The sequence below is a fragment of the Aspergillus lentulus genome (assembly GCF_001445615.1).
Source record: "Aspergillus lentulus DNA, contig: Alt12, strain: IFM 54703, whole genome shotgun sequence".
NCBI classification, from domain to species: domain Eukaryota; kingdom Fungi; phylum Ascomycota; class Eurotiomycetes; order Eurotiales; family Aspergillaceae; genus Aspergillus; species Aspergillus lentulus.
Genome location: NW_028322115.1, coordinates 727476 through 742805, shown reverse-complemented (window position 1 = coordinate 742805; position 15330 = coordinate 727476). Strand labels below are relative to the sequence as shown.

Sequence of the window (15330 nt, the reverse complement as noted above, 5' to 3'; positions counted from 1 at the left end):
TACCATCAGCATTCTAAAATGTGTGGCTCTCGACGGACGATACTGAGGACAGTACTCTTGAGAGTAGAGAAATTTCAAATGTCGCAGTAGTCTCACTACTATTAAGACTAGTTTCGGACGATAAACTCTACCCGCCTGACATTTGTCGATCACTTATGAAGAACAGAAACTGCCGGATTGACCACCACAGACCAGGATGGCGTGGTTTCAGGGCATGGGGCCGTTTTTCAGGCTTCTACAATAGAAGCTCACATCTTGCTTCCGAGGTGTCGTTCTTTAAGTCTCTCGTAGGTTCTCATCATAATTCCGAGCTGAAACAGGTCTCAGTTTAGTGTCAACGCCGGAGTCTGTCCTAAATTCCCGAACTCCGAGGTAAGTGCTGAATGCCGAGTTCCAGTCGCGTGTCTCTGGCGGTTTAAAATTTTCAGTCTGCAGGAAATAGGGAGACTGTGGACCCCTTATATGCCAGGCAGGTCCAGACATTAAAGTACTGAAGATGGTCGCTGCTTTTTTGCCCACAGGAAGTTCCACAATGTATGTCTGTGGTTTTGCATTTGGGGTTTCACTTGGAGCTATCAATTGGAGCTATTGCTTGGAGTAATACTCCGTAGAGGTTGCATACTCTTCTCCTATTCGAGCTGTCCAGGACAGGAAGGTCATTCTGACTGTTGCAATGCACCACAATAGACCAGTGGATAGTCTCGACTGGGCTTGGGGAGTGGACCAGTGACTGTGCTCATCTCGGTATTTACTTATAGCCTGAACGGTGAGTAGTGCTCCGTTGAAACGACTAGCCTACTCTGTACATCGACTTCCGTCTGTGTAGGAACTACTCCGTAGTAGGGGCATCATCATGAATCTGATACGGAAACAATTGCAAAGCTTCATGTTAGACATAGTTGTCATTCCTCGATGTCATCCCAGGGATTGTGGTTCACATGTCATGCCGCTGCCTTACGTAGTCTGGCATCGTCGAAATTTTCTTAACGATCAGTCGATTCTTCCCTATCAGTACATAATCTAAAAGATTGCCATCATATTTGGAGGAGACGACACTCCACCAGGCATGTTCAAGGGCACCGAGGCGACGAAAAAACTCCAGCGCTGGAGCTCCTGGCATGTGCGCGCGAGCGCTTCCAGATCGAAAAGTTCTCCTATTTATCGGTAACACCAACCATTAGCACTGCACTTTGAGTTGCTATCTCAGTAATCAGAGGGTTGACTTACCAATTGGCATTCCCCATCCGGCAAGCACATACTCATGCAAGAACACATCAGGGTTCTGTGGCGGATAGACCTGTCATATCACGCAACGTCAGCCAAGTCCACATCTTTTTTTGGTTCAACGGTCGTGTCTCACCTCCCAGCTGATCGCATCACTAGCGATCGCCGCAAACCCAGTATTCCACAGCCATCGAAGCACTTCAGTGGTTGCTTCGACTCCGGCGTGCTCTGGGCTCGGGTTATCCGAGTACTGCTGCTTCTGCGCATCGGTCATGATAGTATCCCATTCCTTGGTGACCCCGACCCGCACAAAAAGGATATCGCCCTTTTGGAATGTGATGTTGCATTCTTTGGCAATCTCCAAGATGTCCGACAAGCGTACCTGGTGCGTCGAGAAGGTGGTATATTTGATCCCCTTCTTCTCTGCCCATGTCGCGTAGTCAATCAAGACTCCTCGTCCTAGTTTCATACTCAGTAACCAGGTTCCATTGACATGTGAATTGAAGCTTACCTGCAATTCCCTCCTTCGCCCAGTGCTGCAGACCAATTCGGTCGTTCTTACGGTCATTAATCTCCTCAACCGTCGTGCCGCCATAGAATACACGCTCTTTCTGACCAGGGACAGTTTGCGAAAAGTGCCTTAATCCATCCCATTGACTACTCTGCTCTGAATAATGACCGTTAGCCCCTGAAACTTCAAAAGCTTGGCAAGACCTACGAGGATTCATCGTATATATATCATCAAACGCGACTCCGCCAAGCAGCGGAATGATCTGATGATTGCAGGGCTGTCGGTTCAAATTCGGATAGTCAAGCTTCGTCATATCCCAGTTCATTGTGACTCGTCGGCCGGTCTTGATCTCAGCTGCCGCTGCCTTGGCCACTACCTCTGGTGTCAAAATGGCGAGTTTTCCCAGTCCCTCTTCATGGCTCCCCGGCTTTCCGACCCAGACTTGTCTAGGGTTGGGGAGTTCATCGAAAGGGATATCCCAGGGAGAGTGACTTCCCATGATGCGATTCTCCAGAGGTGAATTGGGCCAAGATATATGGAAGACAAGACTATTCAATGTTAATTTTAAGGTCTATAGCATGCAGGGTTCTGCAGCATTCTACTTCTATCGCGCACTAGCCGGAGTAACTATCAAGCGATGGAGGGGTCAAGGAGGGGAAGCTGGTCTTAGTCTGTAGGGTTGAATCAGATAAAAGCGATATCAGCACTCAACACTACCTAAGCTCAAAGTACGAACTCCGGCGTACAGACTACAGAGTCCGGACGCGGCATTTGGAAGCCGCTTTAAAATTTTATACACCAATTGAGCGCCAATTATAATTACGAGCAGCTAGCTGGTAAAAACCAGGATCCTCTTCTTAGTGCATCCTTGGGCGCCTCTGAGAGCATGTTGCGCATCACTTGGAGTATTTTAAAGTCTGCGAGTACTTTCTGCGACTGATTCAAGTCCTGACTCCTGAGGCATTTGGATCGCAATAGGAGCGCTTTGGTTTGCATAGCATGTCTCTTGTCAATAGTCGTCTCTAGAACATAATAACCAGCTTGATTAATGAGCGCCAAGCTACACTATGGAGTGTCTAGTGTATTAAGGTACTCTTGAGCATACGAGGAAGGTGAGAATTGCGCCAGGTTCTCGCACGATGGGAACTACTGTATTGTAACAACAATACAAACAGTGGTAAGGTAATGTAATCGAACGACCGGGATGGAGTGGGGACGGATGTCAAAGGGCGGAGCCTGCAAATTATAGAAATATATGATTGGCTACATTGCGACGGCAGACCCCAATAAGTCTTGACGAGACTCAGTTTTGGCCCCTCTGTCTCTGTTAATCATTACCAGACTATCTTCTAGATGCATGGGAGAATGTACTACGACTGAACGGCTGCAGTCTAGCGATGGTCTAGCAGCAATCTATGCGCAAATAGCGAAGGACTCAACCTTCTGCACCGAACCCTCAAGGCTTAATCCTTCCTTTCTCATCAATCTGCAGCAAGTGGACCGCGACCCCTCGTCTCCTTGGCCAATGATGCACACAGTATGGAGTCATTTAACGCAAATCAGGCCATTCTCAAGGCTGGACCGACCAGCGAGGAGCAAGTGCAACCAGAGGGGTGGAGGGGAGAGCTCAAAGCTCCGTTCGCTCTCGCAAATCAGTCTCTTCAGAGCTACTGCAGGGCAATAGACGAGACTATGATATTGGACGCTATGGCAGCATGCATGACTTGAAAGTTTTTGAGCATTCTTGGTGCTCGGTATCAGGATTTTCGGTGTTGACAAGCGAATCGCTTCTTATCTTCACGCGGAAGCTACCTCAGTCGTAACCTCTCCCGATTTGATATCCCTTCCTTTCCCCCTAGAACCGTACTCGAACTGTCTAAGTGAGGGGCTGGATCAGAACTGCTGTGAAACCAGGAAGTCCGAGTTCCCTCGTTCAAGGCCCGCCCGGTCTTTTCCGCTTCCTGCAATCTTTTTTTCTTCTTTGTGATACAGGTCATATTTGCAGGGGTCAATTCCTGCATTTGCGGCTCAGCTTGGATAGCTTTGTGTATCAATCAATTTTGACACAGTATGGGGACTTTCGGTTCACAGACCAGTACCTATAACAGGCTGGTCACTATATTTGTAGCCATTGGGTCAATGGTCAGTACCCTGGATCCATGGGCTATATCGGATATCATTGCGTCAGCTAATCTGCTCTCCAGACCTATGGTTACTGTGCTTCCGTCATCGGTAGTACAATTGGGCAGCCGGGATGGTATAGCTTTTTCAAGCTCCCTGCCGAGGGAGAACCGGGATATGCCTCGATCACAACGCCGGCTATCTCTACAGCTAATGGTGTCTTCAGCGCCGGAGGTGCTGTCGGCACATTGTTCATCATGTGGTCGTGCGATTACTTCGGTCGTAAGGTGAACATCCAGTTCGGTGCCTTTTTCTCGCTCTTCGGTGGCGCGCTTCAGGCTGGCGCAAACTCGCTCGCGTATGCCCTAACTCGCATTCTTGGTCAAGGCATAGCTGACATCCCGCAGAATGTTCCAAGCGGGTCGGTTTGTCTGCGGTCTCGGTATCGGTATCCTAGTCACGGTGTGTCCCATGTACCTTTCGGAAATGTCAAGCGCGTTTCGCCGCGGCTGGCTCGTCGGTCATCATGCTATTTTTCTGGTCTTTGGTTATATGCTTTCTGGTTGGGTTGGTTTCGCATGCTACTATGCCGAGGGTATTGGTTCGTTCGGCTGGAGGTTCCCGCTGGCCCTTCAGTGTCTGCCGCCTCTTGTGCTCCTCATCGGATCGCCATGGCTTCCGCGCTCTCCCCGTTGGCTCATCTCAAAGGGCAAACATGAGGAAGCCAAGGTCGTCTTGGAGCGGCTTCGTCAGTCCCCCGATGACCCGGACAACCTGGTCGCTAAGGAGGAATATTACCAGACTGCAGAGCAGATTCGTTTGGAATCTGAGAGGCTGTCCGAGTATGGCAATGTGTGGAAAGCAGTTGTGAAGAAGAAGTCGTACAGAAAGCGAATGGCCATCGGGTTCCTAACTCAGTGGGGAGCAGAATTTGGTGGGCCTCTGATCATTGTTAGTCGTCGAATTGTCAAGATTGAACCTAGGACTTACAACCTGATAGAACAACTACGCTGTTTTACTATACACGAATCTCGGCATGAAGGGCGGTATGCCTTTGCTCCTGAGCGCGGTGTGGTTGACGACAGCTGGTGAGTACATGTCAATAAGCTTTGGGTGCATAGCTTACACCTGCAGGTCTTATCTACAACCCCTTGGGTGCTTGGCTTCATGACAAGGTCAACTCGCGGCGCCGTATGTACATCATCGGTTTCGTTGGAATCATTATCACCACTTCATGCTTGGCTGCAATGACTGCCGAATATGCCGGCACAACAAACAAGGCCGGAAACGCCTTTGGTATTCTTTTCATATATCTCTACCTGGCGTTCCAGGGGTAAGTTTCTCCGCAGTGCTTGTGTTGTGCAACACTAATCAATGTAAAGAACTTTCTGCGACACGACCATGTATCTCTATGTCTCCGAGATCTTTCCAACTGAGATCAGACCTATCGGCATGGGATTCTCTCTTTTCGGGCAGTTTGCCGGTATGTTCATCTCGGTTGTATGGTCCGACAGCAACTAACAAGCATGCAGCTACCCTGGTTTTGCTTGAGACTGCCCCTATGGGCTTCAACAATATCGGCTGGAAGTACTACCTTGTCATCATCTGCTGGTCTGCATTCTTCATCCCAGGTAAGACTAACATGCAAGTGCTCGACGGACATCCAACTAATACCTCAAAGTCATCTACTTCTTCTTCCCAGAGACCGCCCGCTTGACTTTGGAAGAGATCGCGAAGAACTTTGGCGAAGAAGTTGCCGTTCATCTCACCGATGCGACCGACGAAGAGAGAGCCCAGCTGGAGCGAACTTTTGTCGATCGGAAAAGCAGTGTGCCATCTGAGCCAACTGAGCCGACCAAAGTGTTTGAGGCAAAGGCTGCTTAGAGTCTGGATATTGACCTTGACATCAATTATCGATCGTTGACATTCGTTATATAGTAGGGCCCTTGTTGAAGGCACAAAATTCGCTGCTCACAAACCGAAGTACAGTTGGATTTTGCTTTCAAGACAGCTTTACAACATGTCTGTACCGAGCTCCGCTTCGAGGATGGATCAAACATAGATCATATTATAACATCGACAGTCATTGGATAATGCGGGCGAAGCTACCTTTACTTTCCTTTTCTATTGATAGAAGTGATACCTATACCCTCTTTGATGTGTACACATATTAATATATCAGAATGAAGGGCTCGGAGTCTGTTTCCAGGCAGCCAAGAGACCATTTCTGGGCCGAGGAACCAGCTGGACTAATCCAGGTAAATGAAACACAATTGTCTTACAATTCTTCAGTCACACGTCCCTGATGCTCAACGGCCAAGGCTGCAGAATTCGGCCTTCCCGCTGGTCATTATTATTGTCCATGTTTCAGACAGCAACAATTCCTTCATTATCAAGTCGATAGATATCACCGGATCTACATCATGATTTCCTTCTTGAATGTAGACCTGTCTAGCGGTCTAATTTTAATGGCATCCAAACAATGGACTAACCATACTGTGCAGAACGCATCCTTCTTGGCGACGGTATTCTTAGCATCGCCACTATACAAGTGACCTCATGTCTCACTTGATGTGGAGAAAACTGGAGAAGCATGATACTATCGCCTCGACTCTCCAGACCACCTCAATCCTCGGTTGGCTTCCGAGACATAGGAGAACACAGGGTATATAAGGAGCTTCAGGACCTCTACCGATAGCATCGCAACATCAATATCAGCACCTCTCATCTCAACGAAAACTACTATACAGTCAATCAACAAGCTATCAAAATGAAGCTCACCACCGTTCTCTCTCTCGCCCCCCTTCTCGGCGCCGCAGCCGCCCAGGGACAACAACAAGAACCCTTCACCCTCAACGTCCGCTGGTCCAACAGCATGGGAACCCTCCAGGGTCCCGTGAACGCCAACGCCGGCGCCTTCTGGGTCGGCAAGCCTACCGCCCCCTTCTGCCCGGAGACCGTCAAGGACTGCCCAGCCGCCGTGAACACCACCTCGTTCGTCTCTCAGGGCTCGAAGCTGTTCCTCAACGCCGCTGTTCCCGGCGGTCAGCAGGGTATGTCCCCATTTCCCCTTCCCCCATAGTATTTGGCAGCGTTAGCTAATGATGGTGTACAGTCTACTTCTCCCCCGAGGGCGAGCTGACCTACACAATCCCGCACAGCGGAAACATCCCCGACGGCTCGCTCACTGACCTCCCCATCATGAAGGACGGCTTCCTCAACCCGTTCCTGACGCTGTGGCTGTGCTCCGTCGACAAGGACGCCAAGCAGTGGAAGGTTTGGGCCGAGTACACGAATGGCACTACGGGTGCGATCACCAACAATGGCTCCAATGGGCAGAATGCTTGCACGAGGATGTCGCTCGAGGCAGAGCCGTATAACGGAGAGAAGGCTTGGGAGTTCTAAGCTGAAGCCGTTGGATTCCTTAAGCGGAGCTGGTAGCTGTTGGGGTGTCAATTTGTGAGGTATTAGATAGATAGCGAGTTACAGTAATAAGATCAGTTCTTACTACATTGGTATAGTTTCTTATTGAAACACCGTGGTAGTTGCATTAAGCGTTCGAAGCAGACAGAGTCTGTTCTCTACATCTAGCTAAGGCTACCTATGGCCTATATTTTGATCACCTTATTATTGCATGGCCAACGGGATTCTGTCGGCACCGCGAGTATAGCGACTTGACTAGCATGGTAATAATATGATTGGTGGCTGTTATGTTGAGTCGTCGCAGCAGACTGGGTCATCTTATCTGATTATGCCGAGTCTGGTAGAAACCTTCGCATGGAACCATATCGGGCACCAAGATGTCTTATTAAGATCCACACAATGAGATCTCATGAGGCATCAATGACTACACTCACCCAGTGAACCTGGAAAAGATTTCCTTCACCCGGAGTCATTTTCGGAATCCTTGGGCAGCATGACACTTGATGGAGGGTAGCACAATGCGACGACACAGCCTGAATAAGGTGCTTGATGAGACAATTAAACTTTCGAAAGCACAAAGGAGCGGCAGATCTCGTCGGATTAGGAATGGCATCACATAGGTAGCATGTCGAGGACAGGTGCCTAGAAAGCGGGATCCTCCCTGCTAGGCCGACTCAGAGACTCAAAGCAAACCCCGGAGTCTTCACTTGCGGAATGCTCCCCGAATGACGAGAGACAAGAAAAGGGAGGATCCGCGCCTCTCCGTGATGTGGGAGAGCGATTTCCCAGAGGAGAATCCTCGGAGGTATGTGTTCTAATAAGCTCTCGGGAACCGGGATAATTTTTTGGCGAGGCCGTAGTAGCTGTTTGAAGTTCAGACACGCGCAAGGAGCTGCCATGATGGACTGCGCGTGTGAGACAAGAGACGACTCACATATGACATGGACGTGGATGGCCAAAGTTCCAAACACATTCTTCACATGACCAAATTCCGGATGTTTTCGATAAGGTATTCGAAGAAGGGCTAATTGCTGTCACTTACGATCCTGAAATAGTTCTCGTCGTCACGACTCTGCTTACTGACAAGAAACGGCCTACCAAAGAGAGTTATCGCTTTCAGCGAAGACCATGGAAACAAGCTCGAAGAAGCCCATGGCAGAGATGACAGCCAATGGCTTCGATGGCTCATGGCTGTGCTCAGGCCCACCACAAGGACGGACGGCGATCACGGAAAGCAGGATCGACCTTCTGCATTCGAGAATCAAGGATATTGTTTCAGTCCAACCGATTCTGCGGGATTGCAATCAGCTGAATCAAACAAGGTGGTGAGGCCGCTTTGGATGGTGGAAAGTTGATAACGCAAGAGTGGACCTTCGATCGCACTTGGCGTTACATTGACTTTGGAGGAACAGAAAGCACCAAGTCCTGCCATGCGTTTCACCGCGACCGTGAGTCTATGACCTCGAGTCTTAAAAGCTACTTCTCAACGGGTGCCAGAGGTAAGTCCTCGCCGTAGTTACTCCTGAAAGTCTCATGGTATGGTAGATGATTGATTATCTGCTCCGTATGGGGCCAGAACAGTGAATCGTCACTAGAATTCCGGCCTCCACTAAAATACGAGGAGGCCCCTGAGTCCAGGTTTTGGTCGCAGTTGACGACTATTGGTTAGATAGTTCTGCTGCAGGGCATGATATATCCTCTTCGAATCAGAGACAAGCAGCCAGACACTTCTTTCAGCGTAGACTCGGCATTAGCCTGCTTTAGTTTCGCAAAGCGATCCCGCTAGAAATCGGCCGATAGCGGCCACGCATGATTGGGGAAGAATCCGGCAATCGAGGATGTAGAATAAATGGTAGAAAGCAAAGGAAGTCAATGGAGGATTGCCCCAATACATAACTACTATTGCTTGTCGCGACTCGAGATGGGTGCGGTAGAACCGCTGACGAGAATCTGGATCCGAACATCATTTGTTAGCAACCGTGGGGGAGAGTGGCCCACTGTTCCCAGTCAGACACGGGTACGATCGGGGCTTCAGGCAAGTGGGAACTGGACGCCTCGAGTCTTCCAGGATCGAGTCGAATCACGAATAAGAATAGCCGAACGAGGCATTTTTCCCTTTCACACATTTCTGGGATGCGGATTCTGGACCAGTCGCAATCAGCCGGGCCTGTGTGATTCTAATGCGATGCACAGGGTAACCTCCACTGACTAGACTAAGGCACCGGTGGTCATGGATCGTCTTGCCAAATAATAATCATCCACGAGGCACCAGGACCACGAGGAGAAATTGGCACAGCATGATCACCCACTAGGGTCGATCATTATCACCATATCGTCATTCATCCTCATCCATTGGCAATAGCTCAGGTCCTGAACGTCGAAACTGGTTTCGGGACTGGTTCTGGAATTGGAATTGGGAGCATACGGATCGACTCCATCCGTGAGGCTGATCATCGAATTCCAAGGACAGAAGTTGAGTTTGTCCGTCAAGAATAAGACTTGGAGATAAGACTAGGGGTGACTCGGGTGAGGAGTGAGGACCGCAGGTGGAAACGAACAACAAAGTTTGACAATCTTCCGTAAATCTTAAATGGGCTGTTAAGAGGTAGGTACTTCCGTAATAACAATAGTAATAGTAATAACAATGGACTCATGATGAATGCTTTGAGCTGAGCTCAGTACTCCGTAGTCCGTACAGCGGTCGGGGACTGACTCCCCAGAAATTGTCCCCTCCCCAAGAATAAGAAAAGTAAGTGATGATGAGCATGAGCTTCCTACTCTTCCCCCCGCCCGATCCGGTGATTCGCCGCTCATTTCTCTTTCTTTCTCCGACACAACATAACCTCCTCATCACTGCAAGTGATTGCAACTGATCCCCCCTCATTATTATCTATCTATCTATCTATCTACTACTTCTCATCTATCCACCTCCTCAATATTTTTCCATCCGATTCTTAGTATTTTTGGATGGTGTGTCACTAAGTTTGCCGTAAAAAAGTATCCCATCATCCCGGTCTCATCTTTTTTGCTTCTGTCGGGATTCCTAGCTATGATTATTACCGTTCGAATCGATCGTTAATTGTGCCCCGATTTTGGCTTATTATCATTATTCTCCGGTCAAACCACTGGTCTCCTCTACCTCCTCCCCATTCTCAGCTTCATGTCGCTGCCTTTTAGTTCGGTATCGTGACTCTCCTTCTCATGGAGATGCATACAGTGGTGTTACCCCCCGGAAAGCCTGCTCCTCCGCCAACTGCGCAACCCCAAGCCGCCGCGGCTCCTGCGCCAGAAAAGAAGAAGCGCGTGCGTCGATGGCATCGCCGTGGGTTTACAGGTTGCTTAACCTGTAGGCGACGTCATGTTCGTTGCGACGAGGCCTCTCCTTCATGCAAGAATTGTACCCGTTTAGGCCTCGATTGCGATGGAACTCAAGGTCGAATGACTTTCAAAGTGTATGGCCCATCGCAAGGTGCACAAGACGTGTCCCAGAGCCCGAACAATAGCAACGCGGCAAATGCAATAACGGTCAAAAATCAGCAATTGGATATCAAGCATGTCAAGCAGGAGCCCCAGGACGATAAGGATGATCTCGTTGATGGCATAGTGATTTCTCCGACGACCATTACCGACTCGGCTCCGGTCAAATATCGATTCCAAGACCCCATGTCTCCTTCAGGCTTCATGCCCTCGTTAGATTTCGTAGAGGGCCGCTACTATACCCATTTCATCGAACAGGTCGCAACGTTGCTCCTTATCTACGATAATTCGAATAACATCAACCCGTTTCGACAATACTTTCCCGAACTCGCTCAGTCCTCACCATCCGTGGCAAGCGCCATGCAAGCGCTTGGCGCGTTGCACCTCGCAAATACATCCACAGGCCCAAAGCGCAATGTACATTTCCAACAAGCAATGGGCAAGTATGGAGAGGTGGTAAAGACCTTTAGGACGAGGTACACACATCCCGACCACGAAGTTCAAATCACAGACTTTGCAACTTGTCTCTTGCTGTCTTTATTTGAGGTAGGTAACTCCGCGACGGCACCAGTCAGCTCCTCGCTAACCTTATCTGATTTAAACCAGATGATGGATTCCGGACATGATAATTGGGCGATCCATCTCAAAGGCGCTCGCGAGATCTACAAATCGTTATTTTTATCGAAGAGAAGCGACCCTGCAAAAGAGGCCCAACGGCTAGCGGAATCGAATCATCCCCTTCGACATTTTCTCATTTCCCTTCTTTCCTATCTCGACGTCGCGGGCGCATGCAATACCAGCGAAGGCACTGTAGTGGAAGGAAGCTACTGGAGGACGCATGGAGGCGGATGGGAATACAATCTAGGCACCCCGAGTCTGTCATCGTCCACACCCGGCGATGACCGGTTGAACGAGCTACGGCAATGCTGGTCCATCATGATGGAGATTCAAGCCGACATTAGCGCTTTTGGAAAAGCGAAACATGAGAAGTGGCTCACGCCTGCGCAACAAGACGTCATTTACGGTGACTTGCTGAACCGCCTCGTTCAATGGCGCGCAAATGCACCGCAATGCATCCAGCAGCTAGGCGAATTAAACGACGAGAGCCTACAACAATACCAATACCCGGAAGTTATGGAGTATGCCGGATGTATCGAGGCCTATGAGAAAGCGACGATCATCTTCTTGCACAAAGTGATCGCGGCTGAACGTCCCGATCGTCCTCCCCAGACACCGTTCCTGCAGGTGCTGGCCACTCGCATACTCAATCTGATCAAGAAGCTGGCGAGAGATGTAGGCCAGTTGGCAGTGATGTGGCCGCTCTTTATTGCAGGGCGAGAAACCCGAGATGAAATGCAGCAGAAGGCAGTCCGCCAAACAATGGTCGACTGCCAGCGGTTCGGATTCAAGGCACGTCGGCCCGATACCCCGTTGCTCAAGTTGGCACATGAACTAACTTGTTATATAGAATGTCGATAAAGCCCTCGAAGAACTAGAGAGAGCCTGGTTTAAGCAACGCGCTTTCCCGGAGGGTTGGGTCGACAGGATGGATGATATTCGCACATCGATCCTTCTCCCGTAGATGGCTCTAGGCCCACTGGATTCTCGGCGCCACTTTTTATTGAATGCTTTTTGGTACTGGTACCAGCATGGCTCGGACGGAAAATTTCAGTTGATTCGTTCCTTTTATTAGCGATATGTGGGTTGTTTGGGTTACTTTTTTCACGCTGGCGGGCGTTTGGTTGGGCTGGGCCCTCACGACTTGATTCATGGATTTCGCTTCCTGGTTCGTTTCTCATTTAAGGACACCTGGGTGTCTGGTTATCGTATATAGGACTGTTATTTACTGGTGGGACGGAAGGAAGGACATATGGGATCATTTATGGAATGGGCAATAAGGAATAGACAGGGTGTCTTTGTTCACCATTACCACATTAGCGCTCTCGAACTTGATATTTTTTTTTTCCCTCACGCTATATTACATGCGTTGCTGAAACGCTTCTGCAGCCACCCAAAATGACGGCTAAATAGGAGTATATACTACTTTTGGATAATGTACATTCCATCTCATTCGAATAACTTTTTTACTGAGCCGCTGTTCCCTCATGCTGTTCCCTTCTTGGCGAACCGACTTCCTCTACCGTCTCGGAGACGGCACCCTTGCTGTCAATGAAATGCGAGATACGGTTCCGGGGTAACCAGGCGTCCTCGGGCATGACGAAGTACGAGATGAGAGCGAGGATCGTCACGCCTGCCATGATGATGGGGGCATCTATTCACAAATCACATTAATAAACCAGCACAGTCTTGATTTACGAGGGATAAATGATGCGGTATCTTACAGTTCAGATTCTCCCCCGTCACGGGAAACGCGTACGGAGAGAACAGAATCGCAACGACCCAGGCATTCCAGAACACGCCGATGAACTGGAAGGGCTTGCTCAGGCGGCCCAGACTCCATTTGGGCTTGGGGAAGCGCTTGGGCGTGCAGAGCAGGCGGCCGAGGCAGATGAGGCCGTATGCGGCGGCGCTGGGGACACCGGCTGCGGAGACGAGGGATGTGAAAGCCACGCTTGATGGGAGGAGGGTGCAGGTGACGAGGGCGGCGACGGTCCAGACGACGACGACGGCGTTGCGGGGCTGGCCGTTGTGGACGCGGGAGACCCAGCCGGAGAAGGGGAGGACTCCGTCACGGGCGACGGCGAAGACGAGACGCGAGGCGGCGACGATGGCGATGGCTGTGTTCTGCGGAAGGGTCAGAGTTTGCTTTTGGGGGGTGTGGTGAGTGAGAGACGACTTACAAGCCACAGAGCTACAATGCAGATGATGTTCATGAAGACGTGGCCGCCTTTGCCGAGGACAACGGCATATAGGGACACAAATGGCTGGGGGGAGCCAAATGAGAAGAGGGTATCGGCGTCCGGCTGGAAACATCAGTAACCTATGCGTACATGAATCGGGGAGAACGAACCGCGCAGAAGAGGAAAAGGATGATCGTCGCCAATCCGCCGACTCCACTTGCGACTGTACTCCAGAAAATACCACGAGCGGCTGTAACTGACGCGTTCTTGGTCTCTTCCGCGACGTGACCCGAGGCATCGAATCCAATCAAAATACCTGCAGTTGCCAGGTAGGAAAGACACCAGTTCCAGGCTGGCGGGGCACCGGTACCGTTGTAGGTGGACATGAAGGCTTCGTGGGCAGACCGGAAGCCCCAGGTGTCATGAGCGCCGATCGGAAGCCAGATGATGTTCAGCACGAAGTCCAGCAAGACCATTGAGGACGATAGGTAGAAGACGAATCGGAAATATTTGGCTAGAAGAATCAGTACAGACTAAACAAGGATTATCACGATCAGCTGGAGCTACGCACGAGGCAAGAAATTGAGCAGTGCAGCCAATGCGAGCAAGATCTCGGTACAGATCCATTGCACTGCCCGAAACTTGACATCACTAGTGTCAGTGGGAAAGTCGACATTGAAGACTGTCAACTCCTGTTAGAGATAGGTCAGCTCGGCCCCTGGTTACCTGGTGAACACACTTGCAAGCTTACCGAGAGCATATAGTTCACAGCGGCCTGAGTGTTACTGGCGCAAAAGGTAGTCCAGGCAGTGGTACTCCACCAAGCAACGGTGAAGCCAAGAAGTCTTCCAAACCTAGGACCGCCAGCTTCGGCAGCCCATAGATAGATTGAGCCTGCAGACGGGGACGCAGAGCATACTTCCGCGATGACCGCGGCGGTGATGAATGTGAAGACCATAGTAACCAGATAGCTCGTCCTACTCATTGTCAGTTTCAATGTATCTGAAAGAGCGCTCCTGACTTACCAATAGGCTAGATTACCACCAGCTGCAATACCAGTACTGAAAGTCACACGAACTCCACCAACGAAGTAGAGCGCAGCTGAGCATGGTATGTCAGTGATGCTAGGGAACGAGCGCTTTGACAAGAGCATATCTCACCAAATGTCGTCGAAAAGTTCTCAAGGAGAGTGTATGTTCGATGAAGCACCTGAAGAGCGTTGTAAGCACCAAAGCTCCACCTATTATATTGTGGACCGGAAGCATACTGGCTTGTAGCCCATGGATTTCTGCAATTTGAGTCAGTATTGATATTCTCACTATCATTATTGCAGTTCATCTCCTTGCTCGCAGGAGTAGAAAGTCTATCCACTAACCAACAGAGCCGCATCATCTTGCGAACTTGTTTCGCTTCTGTCTTGTTCACCAATGACAGGGACCTCATCTGGGTCGACCAGAAGGTCTGAATGGTTTTGGGTCGTGGGAGCCATGGCTGTTGTAACGCCTTGACGAAAGACCTCAAGTAATGACAGTGTCCAAAACCCTCACTCCTGAGGCTCAAAGAATACAAGAAGGAAGGAAAATTGAAAATCAAAAATTCCAATATGTTATCGTCTCTTCGTAGATGATTTGAGTTTTGTGGATATCTTTTGCACGTCCCGCCCAGGACCTGCCAACCCCACTGTTAGCGGCGAGGAAAAGTTTAAACGGCAAAAGGATATGCAGGAGATAGTCCTTGGTTCGTTTTGGAGAGTTCAAAGCCTCCAATATGCCG

The 15330-nt window shown here is 49.9% G+C and overlaps 5 protein-coding genes across 5 annotated transcripts; 3 read left to right on the top strand and 2 right to left on the bottom strand.

The window, feature by feature from the left end:
* Positions 1-1020: 1020 nt before the first annotated feature.
* ALT_6205 (uncharacterized protein) lies at positions 1021-2234 on the bottom strand (the record flags this gene model as incomplete). Its single annotated transcript, XM_033555529.1, has 5 exons — positions 1021-1154; positions 1228-1297; positions 1361-1683; positions 1736-1891; positions 1943-2234. The coding sequence occupies 5 exons, from the start codon at positions 2232-2234 to the stop codon at positions 1021-1023; spliced, it is 975 nt and encodes a 324-aa protein (XP_033411420.1).
* A 1571-nt stretch (positions 2235-3805) lies between these two features.
* ALT_6204 (putative MFS sugar transporter) lies at positions 3806-5740 on the top strand (the record flags this gene model as incomplete). The annotated part of the gene is made up of 8 exons (XM_033555530.1): positions 3806-3877; positions 3940-4214; positions 4264-4807; positions 4857-4944; positions 4991-5189; positions 5239-5339; positions 5389-5487; positions 5538-5740. 8 exons carry the CDS (start codon positions 3806-3808, stop codon positions 5738-5740), a joined length of 1581 nt encoding a protein of 526 aa, XP_033411421.1.
* An 886-nt stretch (positions 5741-6626) lies between these two features.
* On the top strand, positions 6627-7261 carry ALT_6203 (uncharacterized protein; the record flags this gene model as incomplete). Its single annotated transcript, XM_033555531.2, has 2 exons — positions 6627-6909; positions 6972-7261. 2 exons carry the CDS (start codon positions 6627-6629, stop codon positions 7259-7261), a joined length of 573 nt encoding a protein of 190 aa, XP_033411422.2.
* A 3219-nt stretch (positions 7262-10480) lies between these two features.
* On the top strand, positions 10481-12235 carry ALT_6202 (fungal specific transcription factor domain-containing protein; the record flags this gene model as incomplete). The annotated part of the gene is made up of 4 exons (XM_089600034.1): positions 10481-10582; positions 10630-10639; positions 10689-11302; positions 11363-12235. The coding sequence occupies 4 exons, from the start codon at positions 10481-10483 to the stop codon at positions 12233-12235; spliced, it is 1599 nt and encodes a 532-aa protein (XP_089455496.1).
* Positions 12236-12840: 605 nt separating this feature from the next.
* On the bottom strand, positions 12841-15046 carry ALT_6201 (putative amino acid permease; the record flags this gene model as incomplete). The annotated part of the gene is made up of 10 exons (XM_033555533.1): positions 12841-13028; positions 13099-13501; positions 13558-13680; positions 13728-14071; positions 14129-14249; positions 14309-14534; positions 14583-14658; positions 14718-14766; positions 14825-14845; positions 14933-15046. The coding sequence occupies 10 exons, from the start codon at positions 15044-15046 to the stop codon at positions 12841-12843; spliced, it is 1665 nt and encodes a 554-aa protein (XP_033411424.1).
* Between the last annotated feature and the right edge of the window lie 284 nt (positions 15047-15330).